Here is a 23,956-nt window from a genome sequence, read left to right as displayed (position 1 = left end):
GTTTTAAAAGGCGAAGGCATAAGGCAGGGCATAAGCCTTAAGGCTTGGGGCATAAGCCTTAAGGGATTTTTATTTTTAGTTAAAAATATGTAAATAAATTGCATATATCTAAAAATAAAGAAAAATAAAGAAAATCATAAATATAATGTAAAGAAAAAACATATATAATTTGCAAACTACTTTTTAGCCATTCAAGAATTGCTAATTTGAATTCATTATGTTAATCATGACGAGATAGCTATAATATTATAAAGTTCAAATTATTTTCAAGATCTAAGATTAACTCTCAATTATTTTTTAAAGATTGACGTTCAAGTGTTCTAGAAATCAACTCATATTATGACATTCCTTTTATTTAAATATGTAGCTAAAATTTTCTATCCAAATCTAACTCGAGAATCACACACCCAAAATGTATAAGTCTCAACTAGAAAGGTGCAAAAGGCATGCCTCGTAGAAATATGCAGGCCTTGGCATGTAATGCGTTAGCCTTTTCAGGATTTGGTATTTTTGATTGAGCTTCAAGGCAAGCCTTGTTGAGCCTTTTAAGATATTGTGATAAAAAATGTTTCAAAAGGCCAAGGCGTAAGGCAAGGTGCTTTAACCCTTAAAGAGGCAAGGTGTAAGCCTCAAGGCATTGGGGCCTAAGCCTTTTGAGATTTTTTTTTAGATAAAAATACATAAATAAATTCCATATATTTTAGAAGTAAAGAAAAATTAAGAAAATCACAAATATAATGTAAAACCAAATCAAATATAATTTGCAAACTACTTGTTGACCATTCAAAAATTATCAATACTTGAACTCATTATGTAAATCATGGCAAGAGATATCTATAACATTATAGAGTTCAAATTATTTTCAAGATCTATGACACAACTTTTAATTATTTTGGAAAGGTTGAGGTTCAAGAGTTTTAGAAATCAACTTATATTTTAACATTATTCTTTTTTTATATAAACATGCACTTAAAATTTTCTAGCCAAATCTACCTTAAGATCACACACCCAAAATGAATAAGCTTCAACTAAAAAGGTGCAAAAGGCATGCTGTACAAATGTGTAAGCCTCAATGTGTAATGCATTTGCCTTTTTGGAATTTGATATGTTAGATTGAGCCTCAAGGCATTTTAGGGATGTTTTGCCTTGTGGCGAGCCTCTTATTCAGACTTTTTAGACATTGGTGATAAGTACCAAAAGTTTAGTTTTTTACTATTTTTTCTTGATTCATTCCCTTAAACAGTATAAAGTTAATCTTTTTTATTGCTATTTCTTCATTCATTCCCTAAATTTTCATTTTTCTTGGGGAAAGCATACACACGAAATATGATTTTTTTATTGTCAATATTTAAAAGTAATTTACCATTTTGCTTGTTCATATAGCAATATATGCATATCATTTAGAATTGATTTTGGAAATTTGTACTGAATCTTGTGATTGAATTGATTCTCGATTCGCGAAATTGAAATTCTGATTCACAATTTGAATCTCATTTGACAACTATGCACTCAGTTTGTGCAGATAAGAAAAATGGTTGTGAACAGTTTTTAAGTCTTCTGATCATTAGGTGATATTTATGCACCTCCAGCTTTAGGGGGGAACTAAAGTGGTGTATGTTTTTGTGTTTTTATTGTGTGTGGGGGTGGCACATTTTTGTCATGCGGTCAGGTCTAGAGATCGGTACAGGAGTTTCTGCTCTCTCCAGCTGAAGGCTCTCTATCTCTCTTCCCTTGTCTCTCTCTTAACCCAATCTCATCATTCTTTTGCTAATCAATGCAGACTCTAATGCCTTTCTTAAACACGCACTTCCAAGGAAGTGGGGTGTTTTTTCATAAGCTGTCACTAGTATAGCGACTGACAACTCCATGAGGGCAGTTTGTTTGGAAACTAGAATTATGGATTAGTATTTCATGAAATTCGTCTTGCTTTTTTTATTTTTGAAGCACCCTTGCTACATTGAAATTGTTTGATGTTCTTCCATTTGGTAATTTTGAGGTACCAAAAGAAAGTTCTGCTCATACTCCTTTTTTTAAAAGTCAGTTGGCTGGGAAATAGTTTTGGGTTTTAAAAAATTTATTGTGGCCTTCATTTGCCTGGAATCAAAATGAATGTATCCAAACATGATTCCTTTACTTAATTCTGATCACTGGTGTTTGGTGCATGATAAGGAATTGAAATAGCACAATGGGACCCTGTTTGACAGGAATTAAGTTCCTTTGATCTAGGTTGCTGTAGTAAAAAAAATAAATAAATAAAAAATTGGGGTGCTTGATTTGTAAGAGAGTTGAAAATCCGATGAGGAATTATGAATCTTGAAATTTAACATCACCCTTCTCATATCAATTACACAGAAATGCATTTCTCTTGCTATAATTCTTTAAATGGTAGAAAAAATTGAGGTTCCCGACTTCCTGCTTTAGTTTATGTTGGGTGGTAATTTAATTTAAATTTTCCTTGAATGTAATTAAATATATTAATAAAATGGGAATGAGACTCCTTAGGAAATGCTAGTGCTATTTTGATTAGGGATACCATTATTTTGGAAATTGATTGCACAAAGTCGGATGGCAAAAATAAAAATGGTTTTTGATTCTACACTTCTATGGTTAGATTTCTGTTGGGTAAAGATAGAAAGCATTAGAATTTTGCCCTTCTATTTTTCTCCCAAAACATGAAATCCTGTATTGTCACCCTCTTGTAAAGAATGAGATGAAAATGTTGCAACTTTCAACGAAGCATCAATATTGATTCCTCTTGGACGATACGGGTGATTTCCTTTTCACAATATCATGCAGATTGCAGAGTAGTGATCCTGTTTGTTGTTTGTATTCTTTAAGAGTGATGTTTCTGAATTCTAAATCTCGGAATGCATAACAGATTACTAATGGAGAGAGACTCACTCTAACTCTATGGTTCAGCTGTGATCGTTCTCATGATGAGGATGCTAAACTTGTTTCCTTTCTATCTGAGAGGTTATTACATGGTTCAAATGAATCTGACTTGTGTGTACCAGTGCCGGCTTCCAGTAATATGTACTGGTTTTCCCCAAATCAGTCTCCTAATGATATGTTTGGATTCGATATTCGCTATGCAAGAATACACATTCTTGGATGTGATCTTTATTCATCTCAAGACGAGAGCTTTATTTCAGCATCTGATTCATCTTATGACATCTCAGAACTACTGATTGAGCCGCTGCAATTAGCAAGGGGAGATGAGTTGTATGAAAAAGAATTTGTCAATGTTTTGCAAGCCCTTCAGGTATTCTTTCGGATGGACCCTCATGTTAACCCTTCTTTATTTGACATCCCTGATCCCTGATATAATGTTGGAGCTTTGTGCACTTGCTGTTACTTTTATTAGGAAAATAAATTTTTTTTTTTTATAAAAATAGTAGCATTAAAAGGGGCCAATAATCTGACAAAATGCAGCAAGAAATGTGTCTCAGAATACTTGTCAGTCCAGGCTGTGAAAAAAATTACCCTCTAATTGTAGAATAGAGGGTTTCTAGAATTGTTCTTCAGGAAAGCAGCCTTTTGATACTCACTGTAGGTTACATTTTCATTTTTTTCCCCCTTTTTTCATCTACCTTTCCTCATGAAAATGTTCCCTCAAAATTTTGTACATGTTTGCCCTGAATAATCACTTGATTACACTCCATTGGTTTTATAAACTGATAGATTTTGAGTGTCTGGAGGTGCTATAATACCCACCAACTGATACCTAATGGTAGTTTTCTCTGAGTTCATGGTACTTTGTATCTAAAAATTAAGAGAGACATTGAATTCATGATACAGTAGTATGATTAAATTTTCCAAATGAGCATGTTGCATGCATCATCCCAACAATAACCTGTTTTTTTCTTTCGCTAAAAGGTGGTGCAATTTTACTCTTGGAAAGCCTCCGACTTGCAAATATCCAAGGTGGAAAAGATAGTCAACAGCAAAGTGCTCCTATCGCAAGCACAGCAGGATAAAATCAGCAGCCTAAGGCTTGTGTGTTTGAAAGATGGTGAATTGGTAGGGAGAGTCTTCGGATCTTTGTCTCCTAATGGTGCTGGGCAATGTTCCTATGATTGGGATGGTTTTCCTGCTGCAGTTGTTGCATGGGAAGCTTATATTCGTGACTTGCATAAAGGATTGCTTATGAGTTTACCGCACTGGACAACCTATCAATCTATATTTTCTGTTCCATTGGACCTTGGGAAAGAAAGTTGAACTGTACATACATTGCGTGGTAGCTCCGTGTACTTGACAATGACAACCTAGAGAATTGAACACCAACTAATTCTTTGCTTTTGACAAGTTATCCTATTCATTGTTCTGCTTTGGTGGCCCGTGGGTTTTTCCCTTGATGGCTGATCTAGATTCTATATTTGTACGTTATAAGTGTTCTCTTGCAAAGGTCTCTCTCTCTCTTGCGCGCACACAATTGTTCAGAAAAGGATATTGCGAAGAAGGTTCTTGAATTCAACATAGTTCACGAAGCATTTTATGCCAGTTCATGAAGAAAAGAAAATGCAATTAGTTCTAGAGGATGTGGATCTCTCCTACTCTCTAGAGGGGAATGCTGTAAAAAACTTGTTTGATGTTCCTGGCCGACCAATCAGAAAAAAAGGGATAATAATAAAGTAAAATAAAAAGCAGCCAAATACTGGCATTGGGTTTTTGGCCAGTGTGAAGTAGGTGCATTGGGTTTCATGCTAGAGTGAAGCAGGTGGATTATAACTAGTTACATGGAGCAAATTTTTGTGTGGTTTTGTGAGATTTTATTGCTCCACCCCAAGCTTCATATATAACACTAATGAGATTCAAGGCGAGGAGATGATTGATAGGGCTCACAACTTAGTTTAGCCGCTTTGCAAGTTTTGAAAATATTATAGTTATAAAAGGTTTGCTATTGCTTAAATTGTAGTGATCTCAATTTTATATCCTAAAGCTTGAAAATCTTCTCATTGTCTGGGATCATATGAAAATGGGTTTTGATGGGAAACAATGGTCATATATTGACCTAAAAAGAAGCATGATATAACCTTAAGATTGGGCGCAAATGATTCGGCAAGCCAAGGTTGGTCAAGGCCATATTGGCTAGTTTATCAACTTAGAAAGCACGAGGTAGACATTCGTTGCATGCTTCCATACCATTATGATAGCCTAGAAAGTGACAACGGTCTTAATGATTCAATAGAAATATTTGCATAGATAAAACAAGTAGCAATGCAAGATCAATGCTCTATCAAAGAGGGAACTTATGGGGTATTAGACTAAATGCAAGAGGATTCCCTTGCTTAAAAGTTGGCACAGGGAGCTCCTTTTCATTCTTGTCTAGTCTAATGAAAATCAAAAGATTGAGGTCAAAGTGATTTTGTTTTATATGTCACCATCTTCTATAATGTAATGGGAGGGTTGAGGTTGGAATGGTTTTGTTTTATAAGTAAATGTCAAGAGGGCAAAAAAGGAGTCAAAAGGTAATATTTTTGCTATATTAGATTTTTGCAGTATGTATTTGAATCAATTATGTGGAATTTCAAATGAAAGACAGGGTAATTCTCCAAAGAAATGCTTAAGAAGGCAGTGATTCCCCTCATCTTAAGAGGGAAGGTCAGCTAAAACCACCACAAGGTTCCACAAAAAAATGTTGTTACTTTGGCAAAGCAAAAGGTGAAATGCAGTCACTTGTCAACAATTTCTCCCAATAGCGATCCAAGCTTTATGAATAGAAAGTAATCAGTGAATTTAGTGTAGAAAGTTGAAGTCTTCAAGCCCTAATCGTGGATGATATTTGACATGTAAGCATGAATGACAAAACAATGTTAAACGCCCACTCCAACAAGTTAAGAGACCAAGGCTAGGGGTGTGCATTTGTTAGTTTAAACCCAATTAATTACCAAATTGTTTATATTCAGTTATCCTAATTTTTTAAGTTAATTCATTTATCAGGCAAGGAAGGGATTTTTTTTTTTTTCAAATTCCTAAATCAAATTTGCAATTTTAATCCTATTTCTTCCTAACAAGATCAAAACAACTTACAAAAATTTAAGGTAAGATTGCATACTATAAATCTATCATGGTTAGCCCCTTCCTCGGACCTTGTATACGCAAGAGCTTTACGCACCAGGCTGCCTTTTTATTCCTGAATCACATTTGCAATTTTAATCCTATTTTTGCACAATAGGCTGGCTACTTGCCATATGCTTCTATTCTTGTCTCTCAATGTCCCATAATTCTTCCCCACTCTTGATTGTTGGTGCACCATTGTGTACTTGATTGTACATTTAATATATCATAAAAGGCCGATGTAGTGTTAGACATGCAAGTTTAACTAGTCAATCAAAAGCAAATTGTGGTTTCACTACCTAACCAAAAAACACAACCATTGAATACAAAATAAGAAAAAGAAGTAAGCAAACATGATTGTAAAAAAACGATTTATATGGTGAATCTTAAAGAAACACAATTCATTAATCCTAGCACCACATGTAGCGAATGTTTAATGAGGGACGCAAGTAGGCTAAGCACATTCACAATAGTTAGTGGTTTTTACAATGATTGATGAATACTTATACTCCCTTAAAGAGCATTTTATGCTATTCTCACTTTGTCACCAAGAAACATCAATGTGTCCGTGGAGTCATACTCCATATTTTCACTAAGGAATTATTCTACTCAGAATAAAAACCTACATTTGAATTTGCATGATGGTTATCCATCCCACTTGCATATGACAAGTAGTCGTGGGCAAGCATAATGCCCTTGATAAAACTGTCTTGTGACATTCTCCCCCAATTATATGGTTGATGTCCTCACAAACTTTGATGGTAAGTACCCTTCAACTTTGTCCAAAAATGCTCCCATGTCTTCCACTAACATCTAGTTGATTTCTTCATCCTTGAGTGAGGTCCTATTACTTTACATAAAACCCACTTCTTTATTAATTATATAAAATCTATCTATAAGGATCTTTACAACACCTTGTTCATTAGGTTGTGAATGTCTTTAATCATTTTGGTTAACTAACTTTGGGTTGGATTGTCGACAATGAATGGTTTGAGGCAGCTAATAAGAAACATAGGGTGCACCTTCATCCAAGCTAGAGGATCAACCTTGTAGGAGGACTTCCTAACCTCGGCCAAGATAGGGACTAGTCATTCATATTTGTGAAGTAGTCTCCTATCTTGACCTTATAGTGGCTTGATTTGTTCAAGATGAAGCTTAGCAAGCATGAAATCACATATGCTGAAATGCAAAGATCTTCTCCCATGATATGCCCACTTCCTTATCCATTTGGAAGCTTTCTCTATATTGGGGTCAATCTCCATTTTCTATCTCCATTCTCTGATGAAGATTTAGTCTCTCCAACTCTTTCCTTTCTGTGACTTGTCCATAATGTAAGGCAACAATGACTATTGGCCTATAACAAGCTCAAAAGGAATATTGTTGGTTGTTGATATCTATTGGGTTTGGAGCAAAATGGAGCCATGTCAAGTAGCTACTCCTAATTACTTTGGTTGGAGGGGATGAAATTATAAAAGTACTCTTCTAGTAGCCAATTTGAATATCTTACTCTATCTATTTGTATGTGGATGATGGCTTGAGGAGATGTCAAGCTATGAACCAAAAATTTGCAAAGTTATCTATTTATCTGTGGATAATAGCTTATGTATCTTATGTCTCATTGTTGACAATGTTTTGGAGAGCACCCCAATACTTCATGATATGTTTGAAGAACAATTGTGTTGTCTCTTTTGTCAAATAGTACTTTTGTGTTGGTATAAAAATATTGTACTTCAAAAAATTTGTCTATAGACCATGAAAATATACTTCAGGTCCCTGGGTCTAGGCAGGTTGGTGACCAAGTCAAGTAAAAGTACTTGTAGTGGCTCCAATAGCCTTGCAATCTTCTTCTGCTCAACATACTTACTGGTAGGTGAAGCAGGTCTACGTATATTCAATCACTTTGTCCTGCATATGTGGCAAGTAATATACATTTGTTTCAATAATGCAATGTTCAATGCCACATCAGGTGGCCTACCCAGGTGGTGTTATGAAACTCCCACAATAGCATATTCCTGATATAACTAGCTTGAGACACAAATAGCTGGTTACCATGTGCCAACGATTGGCATTTTTCTAATGAAAACTAGTGTGCTTTTCCCTCTTTCATCAACTTCATTAGGTTTTAGGCAACTGGATCTTTAATAAGGCTCCTTAATGTGCTCTTGCATTGTTATGGTAATCTTACTTATTTTCAAGTGAGTTACTAGTTATGGTAATCTAACTTGCCTTTCTATTTTTAAAAATGAAGTTGCCACTTTATTTTGTTTTTGAAAGGGAAAAACAAAAAGCTTTATGAAGAGATTAGGTTTAGGAGTACAATTGTGCATAGGGAAGGTAACACTTTAAATTTTCATTTTGAGAATTCAAGGGTTAGTGTAACGACCTGCTTAATTCCCATGTTTTTATTTTATTTTATTTTATTTTTTATACTATGACATTCTACATGCTCTGATACCATACTGGGAGTAAACCCAATCATTAACCTAAGTAGCGAGAAGCAGAAATCACATAGACATAACCATATGTAAATATATATACAATACAATACCATATAATACTATACGATACCAGAGTACTACATGTTTCCCAAAATACCCTCAACTATGCTGGGATATACAAAAATTCTCCACAAACATACCCACTATCTACTGACAGGGCAGTACAAAAATCCTTTTATCTGCGAGCCTAGTCTGCTCGCCTACCTGGATCACCTGAAAATGATTCAACACTGGGATGAGTCAACGCTCAGTTAGACGAAATATGCTATTACTAGTGTGTGGCAAATGAGCTACAATATTATGAAAATCTCTTTTTATATTATCATGTATAACTGGATACTTAAATACAGTACAAGTAATAAAATACACCACCCTTTCCATGTTGCTTAACATAACAGTATTGTAGGTTATTATTCAAAATACTTCTAGTGTACATAAGTATGTTTCCTGTTTCTATAAATATGTACATACGTAATAATAACTGAAAACTTTCCCTGTGGATAACTGTGTGTCATGATTTAACCCCTCATGACAGGGTTGTGCTGCCTGTAGGCGGGATCTACACTGGCTGGCCGACCAGGGTAAATCACTATACTCCATCAGTCAGATTTGCTCACCTCAACCCATATCTGATGGGGCGCCTGTCCACGTTAAGGGCCTAGGTGATCAACCTACTACCACGTATTATCTAAATATGTAGTTGCACTCATAACATAAATATTTGTTGCAACGGTACCGTGCTCTGCTGTATGGTCCAACAGGGTCTGATACTATATAATATATCTCTATATACAACTATTTGATTTACCATGATTCTGAAATAATCGTAATAACCATGATACTGAATAAACTGTAACTGTAATTCATACGCCATGATACTGAGAACTGTATAATCGTAACACTGAAAAATGCATAATCATAGTACTGAAATTTGTATAATCATGGTACTGAGATTCATATAATCATGGTACTAGAATTCGTATAATCATGGTATTGAAATTCATAAAATCATGATACTAAAATTTGTAAAACATATCTCCGTACTATATTCATATTCTCAAGCCACACCATACTTAATACATAATATTCATAATTTAATAAACTGTATAATATTTTAAAATTACCTAGCATAGCATATTTCCCTTACCTGATTACTGGAAAGCCCCTATGGTATACTGGCCTAACAACCGCAGGGCCTCTTATATAACACCTTGAAAACAACATTTGCCAGAATAAAATATCAGTATTTCTTTGCCTACATCATTTTCTATAACTGTCATAAGGCTAAAAATGGACTAAAAGGCCTTACCTTGAATTTGGGATGAAATCCAACTTCATTTTACCAACGATCTGCTCCAACAAATTTGCAGAGAATCTTGCCAAGAGTGTCGTGGTGGCTTCGGATCGTCGATCTGGTGATTGGCAGGGCCAAAATCGAAGAGAGAAATGAGGGGGGCCGTAGGAGAGAGAAAGGAGAGAGAGAGAAAGAGATGTTGAATTTGGATAAAAATTTGAGTTTTCACTACTTATAGGACCAGATTTGTCGACGAGACACGTCACCTCGTCGACGAGTCCTTCAGTAAATTCGTTGACGAAACTTACCCTTTGTCGACGAAATTCAGAGTAGCCCAATCCTTCGCTCGGTATTTTCTCGTCAACGAAATGGGACCTCGTTGACGAGTTTCTGAAGACCTTCGTTGATGAATCCCAGTATTCGTCGACGAAGCCTGGAAATCCCTTGAAATTATTATCCCCAAAATGCTATGTCGTCAATAAACGCTTCGCATTCGTCGATGAAGCCTACTGCCTCTTTCTATTTTTGTTTCCATTTCTCTCCCTCATTAATATTTAAATACTATTATTTTCGGGTCACTACAGTTAGCACCCTAAAATACCTATTCCTTGAATGGTAGTCGTGCTTACATTTTGTGTGCGAGTGAACAACATTTTTTTTAAAAAATATTTTTGAAAAAAAAAAAACAAACTCTTAAAATACTTCCATATGATGTCTAATCAAAACATTAAAAAAATATTACAAAAAAACACACATACATAATATGCAAATAATGAAACAAAAGAATTCGTACAAAAAACTAAATAATGTAAATGATGAAACTATGCAAGGAGATTTTAGTTTTTGTTTGGTATGGTTGAATCCACAAAGTAGATTGTCTACATATCCTCAAAAGAGAAATCAAGCCATCTACAGTTTGAAAACAATTTTCAAAAGCAATCATTCAAAATCATTGTCGAAAAACACTTGAAGCCTTTGGTTAATCTTGAAATCTTCATTGAAAAACATTATGTTCTCAATTTAGAAATAAGTTTTTCAATGGATTCTCTATAAAATTAGAGATTGAAAATAGGTTTATACAATTTGAAAAATCACTTTTCCACCCTCAAGTTGCTTCATGGGCGATTGTCTTGAAGTGATTTAGTTTTTTTGTTTTGTTTTGATTTTTTTTTTTGGTTAAAACTTGTAAATAGTGTTGATGTGCTCCTAAAATATACTATTTTAGGCCCCTAATTGCTTAAGCTTTGTTCTCCTTTTCATTGTAATTATCCCTTTTTATCGTAGTTCGGAGTTACACATGGTTTGTTTCATGTTTCAAGAAATTGGAGCTTAAACTAGGAGTTAAGCAATGCAAGAAGCCAAGGAAGCAATTGGGAAGCACAAGGCTCGACCAAGTCTCCAAGGCCTTGTCCCATCAAAAGCAACATGACCCTGCTCGACCATATGGTGCGACCAGGACATCACAAGGGGCAACCAGATCGTGAAATGAAGACTCCAAAGTGCTGACTAAAGCAAAAATATTGAGAGCTTCAACCAAGGGCACAACTAAGAGGCCTAGGGTGTGGGACTAGGTCGAGGAATCCTTCAGCTGAACCCTAGATTTTCTAGGGTATCTCGACTAGGGCACGACCAAGAGAAGTCTAAGGTTCGAAAACGTCAACTGTGATTGAGTTTAGAAACTAATGCACAAGATATTTGGCAAAACTTTCATGATTTGAATTCAATCGCTCGTAAACCCTCTTGGGTATAAAATTAAACTTTGAATAGGTGATTAGGGTTCCCTTTCAGCTCCTCCTTGGTTAGTGATAGACCTAGAGTGCTGATTGGATCCGTTTAGATTAGTTTTATTGCTTTCTTCAGTTTTCAAGTTGTAATATACAATAGTGGTTGACCGTAGTTCTTCTTCGGTTCATGACAAACCCTAGAGTGCTATTGAGTTGCTGCTAGAGTAGTGGTAGTGTAGATTGGTTCTCCTTTGATTTCTCTTTGTTTCGTGATTGACCGTAAGGGTCGTTGGATGCCATTTAGAGTAGTTGGTTCCCTTTTTGTTCCTCGAAGGTCCGGTGACAAACCTCAAATTCGATTGGTGCCTGATTTCAATTCCATTGTCAATTTACTGCTTTGTTTACGTTCCATTGCAATTTCAATAAAATTCATGTTTTTAATTATGTTTCTCAATACCCTGTTTTCACTTTCAAGAACCATGAGTAATTTAGTTTGATTCTCTGGTTGTGATGAAACCCTAGGCTAAGAACGGCATAGCTAGGATTCAAGCAATTGTGCATAATAGGGTTGCTACTATAAAGTAATCCATGTTCGCTGGATAGGGTATACTCCGTCTCTCGATCGTGCTATGGATGATTGGTGCAACCTTGCTACCCTAAGCCACTCGAGTGGATTACACTAAAAAGGAATTCGTGTTCACTGAATAGGGTATACTCTGTTCTCCCGATCGTGCTTTGGGCGATTTTTCTACCTTATGCCACTTGAGTGGATTACACTAAAAAGGAATTCATGTTCACTGGATATGGTATACTTCGTACTCTCAATTATGCTCCGAATAAGGTATAATAGGGTTGGTGCTATAAAGTAATCCATGTTTGTTGGATAGGGTATACTCTGTCTCTCGATCGTGCTTTGAACAATTGGTGCGACCTTGCTACCCTATGTCACTCGAGCGGATTACACTAAAAAGGAATTCATGTTCTCTAGATAGGGTATACTCCATTCTCCCGATCGTGCTTTGGATGATTGGTGCGAATTTTGCTACCCTATGCCATTTGAGTGAATGACTTATATTTGACACCCTATTATGGAATAATTGACCGAACCTAGTTATAGCTTAGTAAAGACTAGGGTGGATTCATAACCGAGGAATCACCCTTTCATAAAGTACTTTCATTTATTTAATTGCTTTTATAGATTATTCCATAAACCAAAATTCCATCTTTTCATTCTTGTTCAAAGCGTAGTTAACTATATTAAAATGGGTGCACTGCTGCACTAAAGTCCCTGAGATCAACACTTGACTCACTCCTTGTTCTACTGAACTTGGGATTAGTTAGCCTATAAATATTATTTTTGGTAATTAAGGACCCAAGCCTTGGTGGGCCTACCAAATTTTAGCACCGTTGTCGGGGGACTCAATTATGGTAGTGAGCCAATTCTTAGTATAGGTTACTGCTTATTTTTATTTTCTTATTTTGTTTTTATTTTTGTTTGATACTTGAAGTCTTGATTATGTGCTGAATTTGTATATCTTGGGTTTGTGATTTTGGATCTTGAGTTAGTGCCTATAGACCCTGAGATTGAGAGATCCCGTAGGTCAATTAGGAAATCTACTTCTAGTCTGGAGTTAGCGGAGTCCTCTAAACCTAAACTCAAGGCTGAACCCCAACCATTTCCCATTTACCTTTGGCCCTTGAAGGACTATTTTACCCCTAATGCATACACGTCGCCGTCTTGCATTCGGTTCCCAGATGTGGAGGTGGTGCAATTTGAAATCAAGACTTCTACCATCTCGATGCTTCCAAACTTTTTTGGGAATTCAACTAAAAATCCATACAAGCATCTTGATGAGTTTCTTCAAATTTGTTCCACCATTCGTATACCTCACTTTGGTGATGATGCCCTCCGTCTAAGGCTATTTCTGTTCTCTTTGAAGGGAAAATCCAAGTATTGGCTGAATTTCTTAGATCCAAACTCGGTGACCAATAGGGTCACATGCAACACAAATTCTTGAAAAAGTACTTCTCCATTGGGAATATGAACCAGCTTAGGAAGACAATCACCAGTTTCTCACAAATAGATGGTAAACAATTTTTTGAGACATAGGAGCGCTTTAGGGACCTTCTGCGTAAATGCCCACATCACCAAGTCCCTATATGGCAATTAGTTCAAACCTTCTATGAGGGGTTAGTTGAGCGGGATAGAGCCAAGGTAGATGCATCATATGGAGGTACTTTCGTCATGAAGCATGAGAATGAGGCTTGGACACTCTTTGAGACCCTTTCCGAGAATTCTCAATAGCATACTATTGCTGCTCATAGACCATCCCAACCTTCTTCTTCCCATCCTAAGAGAGTCAATGAGTTAGTTGCTGGCCATGACCTTGCACCCACACAACACACCATTGTGAAGAAACTAGATCAGTTCTTGTCCTTAGGACAGAAACCTCAGCTGGTGGCGTGTGCAAAGGTGTGTGCCATCTTCTCCGATCCCTCTCATACCTGCTATAATTGCCCTTATGTGCCTCCTATACCTGAGCTTGTGTAGGATGAAGTTAATGCCACCCATAATTGGTATGACATACCGTCCAATGATCTATACTCCAATAAGTACAATCCTGGGTGGAGTAAACATCCTAACTTTTCCTAGAAGCCACGAGCCCTGGGTTTTCTAGCTCAAAGACCTCATCAATCACCTACTGCTCCACCTCCTCGACCATGTCAAAATCCTACCATATTTGCCCCTCGACAATCAGCTTATCAACAAACATCTCCTCCTTAGCCTCAATATGATAAATCTTTTCAGGAGATGGTGTTGAAAACCTTTAAGGGCATCGAGGCTGATCGTTAAGTTAATTGGCAATTACTCCACTCCTATTCTTAGTCCATAGCGAAGCTAGAGGCTACCATGGTCTAACTAGCTACATCTATGAATAGGAGGGATGAAGGTAAGTTGCAAAGTTAGCCCCTCATTAACCTGAAAGGCCAGTATGAGGTAGAGAGTGAGTTGAATGCTAGTCATATGACATATCATGAGCAAGCCAAGGCTGTGACCACCCTTAGGAGTGGAAGGGAGATAGATAATAGGGTCGGGGAGAAGTTAGACCAAGGTAAGGGTAAGGAGAAGATGAGGGTAGAGCCCTGTGTTGAATCATGCATCCCCTCCTCCTCCAATCCGGTGAGCGATCCCAAGATTCCCACCTCCTCTGCTGAAGGAGTATTGCCCTACTATATCCCTATAGTGCCATTCCCTACAGCTCTTCAGGCGTATTCTAAACCTAAGAAGGAAGAAATTGAAGAGTCCATGATGGACACCTTTAGGCAAGTAAATATCAATCTTCCTTCCTTAGATGCCATCAAACAAGTGTCTACTTATGCCAAGTTCCTTAAGGACTTGTGCACCCAAAAGCACAAATCTAAGGTAAACTTGAACAAAAGAGTTAGATTAACTGACCATGTGAGTTCAATTCTTTTAGGTTCTATTCCCCCAAAACTTAAAGACCCCACTGCTGCCACCATCTCACGTGTAATTGGTGATTACACTATTGCTAAGGCCTTTTTAGATTTGGGAGTGAGTTTGAACCTACTTCCCTACTTGGTCTACAAACAATTTGGTTTAGGAGAGCTTAAGTCTACCCCCATCACCTTGAGTTTCATTAACCGATCTATAAAAAAGCCCTGGGGTGTTGTCAAGGATGTCTTAGTAAAGGTTGATATTACCCCATTGAATTCATTATTTTAGACATCGAACCTACTAACCCAACCAAAAGATCTGATCCCTATCCTTTTAGGTCGACCATTCTTAGCTACAACTAATGCTTGTATTCAACATTAGACTGGGATCATGGATGTATCCTTTGGCAAGATTAAGGTCTAGCTGAATGTGTTTCACACCTCCTAGTACCCATTGTATGACGTCCAATCTGTGGACGTGGACATGATTGAGGAATGTGTTGAGGAGGTTGTCCCATCGATTCTTGTAAAGGAACCCCTTAAGGCAATGCTACAGCTTGATCACCCCTCCTTCTTAGGTTTAGAGGATCCATATGAGCATATCTTTGCTATCTGTGATGCGGCCTCCAACCTAGAGAGTAGGATTTGGGCATGTGAAAAGTGGGCTAGTAAGGGACTAGTGGAGGAACTTCCTATTATCGAACTTGGGTGAGTTTGACATAAGCTTTCATTAGGTTTGGCTAAAAACGGTAAACTTAGTGCTTCTAGGAGGCAACCCACTTGTTTTTCTTATTTTCTTTCCTTTTAGTCTTTAGGTTGTACATTGTAGGGTTTGTTAGAGTTTAGAGTCCTTAGAGTAGGGTTTAGGATAATGTCTCTTTTTAGGGTGCGACTAGGGCTTCTCCGGGTGCAACCAAGTCCACCCCTCATGATCTTGAGTTAGGAAAATGTAACCCATTTCATAGAATGGTTCGACCAAGGCGCAACTAGCACTTCTGCAGTTGCGACGTAGTTGAGCCTTTAGTGACTGTTGACCTTCTGAATTCTAGAAGTGATTGACCAATGCGCGATCAGCACTTTTGCAGGTGCGACCTAGTCGAGTCTCTGGTGAATATTGACCTTTTGAATTCCAAAAGTGCTCAACCATGGCATGACCAACATTGCATTGAGGCACGACCTGGTCGATTAGGGCGCAACTAGCACAAAGCTAGTGCGACCTAGTCAAACCTGTAAAATCATTTTAAATCCCCTTCTTCCCACGAAGCTTTAACTCAGCCTCCTAGACCTCCGACAACTCTCAGCGACTAGCCCTAGTTTCCTTCTTTCATCCCTCGCGCAAGATTCCTCTTCCTACGCACCTAGGGTTCATCCAAAGGTATTGTCCCTTAGCTTCCCCTCATCGCGTTTATGTCTCTTCCCATTCTCCACCTTTCCTCTTCATTTCTAGCTATATATCTCCACATCCTCTTCCTTCACAACATCTGTATCCTCTCATTCCGGCTTTCTTCATATCATGCCTCACCATTCAAATTTCTAGGTTACTTCCAAGCAGCTCCAGTTGTTGCGAGCCACCGCTAAGTAGAAGAGAGTCGACTATCAAGTTAAGGGATAATTCTTCATCCAAGTCTGACCGGATTCCACCTATTTAGTAGAAGAAGAAGGATTGGGCGACCTAGAGAGAGCATGAGTAGGCTGGCAGAGGGAAGAGGGCTCAGAGGATGACCCTCGAAGACTATGACTTCAGGTCAATGTATACATTCTGGCTGGACGAGGTTCAAGCCCACCCATGGAGGAAATGCTGCATATAAGTCGTTTAGAAGATGAAGATGGACCATTACATAACCCCGCCCACCTATGCTTTTCATCTAGCATTGGTATGGACATTCTACTAGAACATGTAGCACAATTGCACCATAGGCGTCTGGCTCATTGAGATTCAGGGGATTGCATTCGAGTTGTCAATTGATTTGATTGACAGGACATGGTCCCATGAGGAGGATGACGATATCCCTTGGACAACCATTGATTCTACTGATCCCATTATATTATTCGTCATATGTTTCATGGCCAATACTATGACAGTGGCAAGATGTAGAGGGGGATGTGCATGACACCGAATCACCTACTTTTGTTGGACCTCATCTTACAGTGTAATATTTGCATGTTCGGGCACCACTCTGAGTGACGCGACATCCACCTGAAGGTCGTCTATGCCGTCCATCAGAATATGAAAGCGGATATCCCATAGCTCATTATGGACGACATGCTCACGTTCTACGAGAGAAACGTGAAGCATCCTAGGCTGAAGAAGCCTATGCCAAGGCCGGAGTGTGATCAGCCAGCTAGGGAGCCTAACAGGACCCTTATTCCTTATGCCCAGCTTATCATGGGGATCTTAATGTGAAAGAAGATCAACCTAGGCAATTTTGATGCACACATTCCTATTAGAGAGGTCACTAATGAGAAAACATGGAACTAGAGTCTGAATTTGGTTGCCAAGGCGAGACTAAAAGTTCATAGGTGGGCACTTTTTGAGGGTGAACCGGGGACTGAATATCTAGTACCATCTTTCTACTCTGATCTCGAGGAGCCAACACATCCTCTAGTGCCACCACCACGTAGAGCTTTTAGTAAGAAGAGGAGGGTGAATACTAAGCCCTCCACCTCGGTGGCTGCACCACCTGAGACGACACCTCCTCCTTCAGCATCCCTCACTGTGCCTCAGGCAAAGGACAACTTGAGCCGTCTGTGCTAGGAATTTTAGGATTTCAAGTCAGAGGTGTAGCACGAGTTGGTAGAGACTAGGATTGAGATTAGGCAGGGATTGAGGCACTTTGAATCTACTTATTGCGGTCGTTAGAGACATTTTTCTTCCCAGGATTCGTAGCTCCAGCATCCCCACCTGCACCGGCTGAGGCTTCAGTCACTACTCGTAGGCCTGTGGCATCTCCAGCCCTGCCTTCTCCAGTTGCCGTTGCTTTGAGGGATTCTGTTTAACCTTCACCTCCATCTCCAACTCCGTAGTCATTAGTTCCTTTGTCGCCTATGCCATAACCTTCCTCTCCATCTCTGATTTTGTGCATTACCATGCCGGCAAGCTCGGTGGCGATGATCAATTTATACACGTCCAGCACGAGTGAGAAGACAATTTTGCCTGAGGAAGCAATTGCACCAACCTTTGCATCTACGGGCAAGGCCCAGTCCCTCGCCATTTCTCCGGCACCTGTTGTTGAGCCTTCTTGTGATGCCATATCCACTTCGGTGCCCATGCTGAACCACTTACAGAGCCAGCCTCCATCCCAATGTCATCGGTTGCAGCTTCAGAACATCCGGTGGTAGAGAGTATCATTTTCGATTCTCCGCTATTTATTGCGCCTATGATGACTACTCTTATCATGCCTGTGGATGTCGCCATGCCTCCGTCGTCTTTGGCTATAGCGCAACTTCTTGCTCATTCCCTTCGCTGTCTAGTTAAGAGGTTAGAATATGACATGCGGTCTATCCCCGTGCCTACCTCATCACACGCACCCGCTCCACCACAACCTGCTCCAACCGCTCCCAAGCCACCTACTCCAACCGCTCCCAAGCCACCTGCTCTAGCATCTTTTGAGTCACTAGCTATATTTGGCAGTGTCTCTATGGATGATGTGGCTAGTACATGCAAACCTTCTGCTAACGAGTCTGATGTGCACACACTGTCTGATGATTTTGGAGATTTAGGGGCTTGCAACTCAGATGATGATGCTGGTGGATCTACTGAGGAGGAGTATTGATTGCTCCATGGAGACTTTTGTTTTGCTCTTGCCTTATATTTGTACTGTGCTTGGCACATAGTTTTTTTTTTTTCTATTTATTTTTAGTTTTTTGGCACTTTCTGTTCACTTTGATACACGATGACTTGTATTTGGCTGTACTATTGCTTATAGTGTATTTATTTTCTGTATGTACTACCCGTTCCTATCAATATATATATGGTGATGTTCTTTTTCTTATTTGTGCTTGGTGTACTGGTGCTTTCATTTCTAGTATTCTGGTTTTCTATTGGATGTGTTCTTGTGTAGGTACACATATATTTCTTTAATCCCCATGCAGTGCTTCCGTCCCTTTCTTTCTAGTTGTTTTCTATCTTTACTTCAGTAAGGACACTGAAGTTATAAGTTTGGGGTTGTAGGGGTTAGGAAGGCACTACACGCTGCATCTAAAGCACAAATATGACATGTTTTCCAAATTTCAGTGGAACATTATAAATGTAGGCCATGTTAACATAACCTATGACTTTTACATAGTTTTATATAGCATTTGTGTTACAATTTCATGCTGCATCTTGTAAATGACTTTATTATGCTCACTAACAATGAAGTGAGTGTATGTGTATAGTTTCAGGAGGAATAACTAGTTTCCTATTTGGCAACTCGATGAGAGTTGATTAGGAGTTCATTCGTTTCAATGTTATTATATAAGTTTTGGTATTTACATAGTGTATTACAAGGCTTAGTTAGCACTTTCACATGATTTATTTCACTTAGGTGTCCTTGTGAGCACTGAGAGACAACTGTGGCGACTATGACACCTTGTGAAGATTTTGTTGAGCTTTTTTTTTTTTTTTTTTTTTGTGAGAGTCATTTACATGAACTTTTGAGTTCATAGAACTCAACTTTTCTTCTTAGGATACCCCTTGCATGCTAGTCACCTTATTTGCATTTTCTAGCCTAGAGGTGATGTCTAGTGGGGAAATATAAACCTAAGTCTTATAACCTACTCAAGACGTAAGTATTAGTATTATGCCACCCCTAGAGAGGAGCATGATTCATGAACTCTCCTTTTTGAGCTTAATTTCCTATCGGTAGCATGAAGACAATATAAGTTGTGATGATTGTCCTAACTGGCCATGAAAGAAATATGTATATATATATATATATATATATATATATATATGTAGAAAAAGAATGAGTAGAAAAGAAAGAAAAAGAGAAAATGAGAAAAATACATAGATGCCTACTCCAAATACAAAATGACCAAGCTAGCGACACAACACACCACATTCTTGCATGTATGAAGCTTCTTCAGGTGTTTCGATGCATATGTATGGACTCACGTATGATGTATTCCTTAAATACACTATTTTATTTTAGGCCCCCATTTACCTTTGTTTTACTCTCATTTATCTTGTAAATACTCTTTCTTACCATAGTTCAGAGTTATACAAGGTTTGTTCATGTTTCAGGAAAAACAAGTTAAAACCAAAGAGGTAAGCAATACGAGAAGTCAAGGGAGTAATTGGGAAGTACAAATATCAAATCATATGCTCAATTAAGCCCCTAAAGCTTCTATTCATCAAAGGAAAGAAGACATGGTTTGACTATATGCTGCGACCAGCCAACACAGGGTGCGACTAGGTCACAGAAGAATACTCCAAGTTTCAGACTGAAAGAGAAATGCTGCAAGGTTTGACCAAGTGCTTGGCCAAGTGATCCTGAAGGGTGACCAAGTCGAGAACCTGACACTGACTGAGCCAGAAATACCAAGAGCCTTAACCAGGGCGTGACTAGAGAACATATGGGTGAGACCTAGTCGACAACTACAATCTTTTGTGCGATATTTTCTACTGAAGTTTCCTATTTTGAATTTAAAACCTTGTATACCCTTTTAGGTATAAAAGTTAGCTTCTTTTATGTGTCTAGGGTTCCCCTTTAGCCACTCTATGGTTAGTGATAGACCTAGAGAGTATTTGGGTGCCAAGTAGAATAGATTTACTGCTTTGATTTCAATTCCTGTACTAGGTTGTGCATGGAATTGCTGAAGGCCTGTTACAAACTTCGTGTTCCTTGTGCTACCACGTAGAGAGCTGGTCTTTTGATTGTGTTCCCGATCATTAGTGATGTACTTTCGAGTTACAATTGAAGCCGATTTTCAATACATGTTCTTTATTGCTTTCATTTAAATACATGCACTTTAAATACCTGCACTTTACTTTACATGAAAGTTTACATCTTTGATTATGATGAGACCCTAGGGTAAAGGATAGCCTAGCTAGGGATTCAGTCACTTATATGGATTAGGCTATAGTCTATGTACGTGGTGTTCTCGTGATTGCTGGATAGAGTATACCTTGGTACCCAATCATGCTCCAGACGATTGGTGCAGCTTCGCTACTCTATGCCACTCGAATGGTTCACTTGACTGTTTAGCCTAATATGGATAGCTGATCGGACATAGCTAGCGCACATGACAGTCTTGGCTTGATTCATAATATGAGGCATGCTTTATAGGAGTAGTGTTAATATAAATTTACATGCTTTCGTAGTTGTTAGAAAAACATTTTCAAAATCTCTCCCTTTTTCCCTTTTTCCCAAAGTATAGTAAATTAGGCTGAAAGTGGTAAATAAATGCACTGTAGTCCCTGTGGATCGACACCTGACTTACTCATTGTTCTACTAAACTTGGGTTAGTTAGGTTTATAAATTTTATCTTTGGTAGTTAAGGACCCAAGCCTTGGTGAGCCTACCAAATTTTGGTGCCATTGCCAGGGACTTAGTTACGGTTGTAAGTCAATTTCTAGTTTAGAATATTACTGATTGTGTGTTGCATGTGTATATGCTGGGTTTGCTCCCTTTGGATCATGAGTTAGTGCCTATAGACCCCAAGATTGAGAGATCCCGTAGGTCCATTGGGAAATCTACCTCTAGTCCTGAGTTAGCCGAGTCGTCTGAACTTAAATTCATGGTCGAACATAATTCGGTTCCCTCCTTTCAAAAATTGGAACCCCAAGCTCTCCGCCAACCTGTGGTGGAAGAGCAATCTCTTCGGCCTTTTAGATACTACTTTACACCCAATGCATACACCTCGCTATCTTGCATCTAATTTTTGGAGGTCGAGGCAGCACGATTTGAAATTAAGACTTCCATAATCTTGATGCTTCCCAATTTCTTTGGGAATTCAACTAAAAATCCTTGCATGTATCTAGATGAATTTTTTGAAATTTGTTCCATCATTCGTATACCTCATTTCGGTGATGATGCCCTCCGTTTGAGGCTTTTCCTGTTCTCTCTGAAGGACAAAGCCAAATATTGGCTGAATTCCTTAGAGCCAAACTTGGTGACCAATTAGGCCACTATGCAACATGAGTTCTTGAAAAAGTACTTCCCCATTAGGAAGACTAACCAGCTGAGAAAGGCAATCACCAGTTTCTCACCATTGGATGGGGAATAATTTTTTGAGATATTGGAGCACTTTAGGGACCTCTTGCTCAGACGCCCACATCACAAAATCCTTAGGTGGCAATTAGTTCAGACCTTTTACGAAGGATTAGCTGAACGAGACCGGTACATGGTAGATGCATCTTGTGGAAGTATTTTCTTCACAAAACACGAGAATGAGGCATAGAATCTCTTCAAGAACCTCACTGAGAATTCTCAGCAGCACGCTGTTGCTGCTTGTAGACCTTCCCAACCTTCCTCTTCCAATCCTAAGGGAGTTTATGAGTTAGCCGCGAGCTATGACCTTGCACCCACACTACACACCATAGTGAAAAAGTTAGACCAGCTCTTGTCCCTAGGACAACTACCTCAGCCTGTAGCATGTGTAGAGGTGTGTGCCATCTATTCTAATCCTTCACACACATGTTATAATTGCCCTCATGTGCCTCCCCTATCTAAGTTTGTTCAGGAGGAAGTTAAGGCCACCTTTAATTGGTACGACATGACGACCAATGATCCCTATTCGAACAAGTACAATCTTGGGTGGAGTAAGCATCCTAACTTCTCCTGGAGGCCACAAGCTCCGGGTTTTTAAGCTCAAAGACCTCGTCAATCATCCACTACTCCACCTCCTCACCCATTCCAAAACTCTCAAAATCCTCATGTGTCTACCCCTAGATCTTCAGCTTATCAGCAACCATGTACTCATCAGCCCCAATATGATAGATCTTTCAGGAGATGATTCTGAAAGCCCTTAAGGGCATTACGACTAATCGCCAAGTTGATCGGCAAATACTGCACTCCCACTCCCAGTCTATTTCCAAGCTAGAAGCCACCATAGGGCAACTAGTTACCTCTTTGAGTAGGAGAGATGATGGTAATTTGCCAAGTTAGCCTCTAGTAAATCCTAAGGGCCAATATGGGGTAGCATGTGAGCTGGCTGCTAGACCTTCGTCATATCATGAGTAAGCCTAGGTTGTAACCATTCATTGGAGTGATAAAGAGCTATATAATAGGATTGGCAAGAAGTTAGACCATGAAAAGTGTAGGGAGAAGATAAGGGAAGAACTCGACGATGAACCATGTAATCCTCCTTCTCCTAGTACAGTAGATGATACCAAGACACCTACCCTATCCAATGATGGAGCACTTCCCCATTATGTCCTTGTAGTGCCATTCCCTGCAGCTCTTCATGCACACTCTAAATCTAAGAAGGAAACCAATATCGAGTCCATCATGGGCACATTCTGGCAAGTTAAGGTCAATATTCCTCTCTTAGATGCTATTAAGCAAGTATCTGTGTATTCCAAGTTTCTCAAGGACTTGTGCACCCAAAAGCACAAATCAAGGGTGCACATGAATAAATAAGTTAGGTTAATAGAGCACGTAAGCTCAATTCTTCTAGGTCACATTCCTCCAAATTAAAGAGCCTGGCATTGCCACCATCTCATGTGACTCTTTTAGATTTGAGAGCAAGTGTGAACCTACTTCCGTACTTGGTCTACAAGCAGTTCAATTTAGGAGAGCTGAAGCCCACCTCGATCACCTTGAGTTTCGTTGACCGATCAGTAAAAAGGCCTTGGTGTGTGATAGATGACGTCTTGGTCAAGGTTGAAGAGTTTTACTATCCTGTTGACTTCATTGTCTTGGATATGAAACCTTCTGACCCAACCAAGGATCCGATCCCTGTTCCATTAGGATGACCATTCTTAGCTATGGCCAATGCTTGCA

General features: G+C 38.8%; 1 protein-coding gene and 1 non-coding gene across 3 annotated transcripts in view; one reads left to right on the top strand and one right to left on the bottom strand.

Annotated features, from left to right (window-relative positions):
- The window catches only part of LOC131154356 (uncharacterized), a 37,731-nt gene extending 32,822 nt beyond the window's left edge, over positions 1-4,909 (top strand). Inside the window, exons 7-8 of one of the 2 annotated variants that reach the window (XM_058107069.1) lie at positions 2,879-3,262; positions 3,877-4,909. In XM_058107069.1, coding sequence (XP_057963052.1) covers positions 2,879-3,262; positions 3,877-4,218 — 726 coding nt within the window. In that variant the 3' untranslated portion in view covers positions 4,219-4,909. The remainder of the gene's footprint in view (positions 1-2,878; positions 3,263-3,876) is intronic. The other variant, XM_058107070.1, reaches the window with a different exon arrangement.
- An 8,712-nt stretch (positions 4,910-13,621) lies between these two features.
- LOC131154612 (small nucleolar RNA R71) lies at positions 13,622-13,727 on the bottom strand. Its single transcript, XR_009136530.1, has one exon. It is a non-coding gene; the product is annotated as a small nucleolar RNA R71 (small nucleolar RNA).
- Positions 13,728-23,956: the final 10,229 nt, after the last annotated feature.

This window comes from Malania oleifera, chromosome 4, assembly GCF_029873635.1.
Source record: "Malania oleifera isolate guangnan ecotype guangnan chromosome 4, ASM2987363v1, whole genome shotgun sequence".
Lineage (NCBI taxonomy): Eukaryota > Viridiplantae > Streptophyta > Magnoliopsida > Santalales > Ximeniaceae > Malania > Malania oleifera.
The sequence above is the reverse complement of the archived record's forward strand: the minus strand, read 5'-3'. Positions and strand labels throughout refer to the sequence as shown.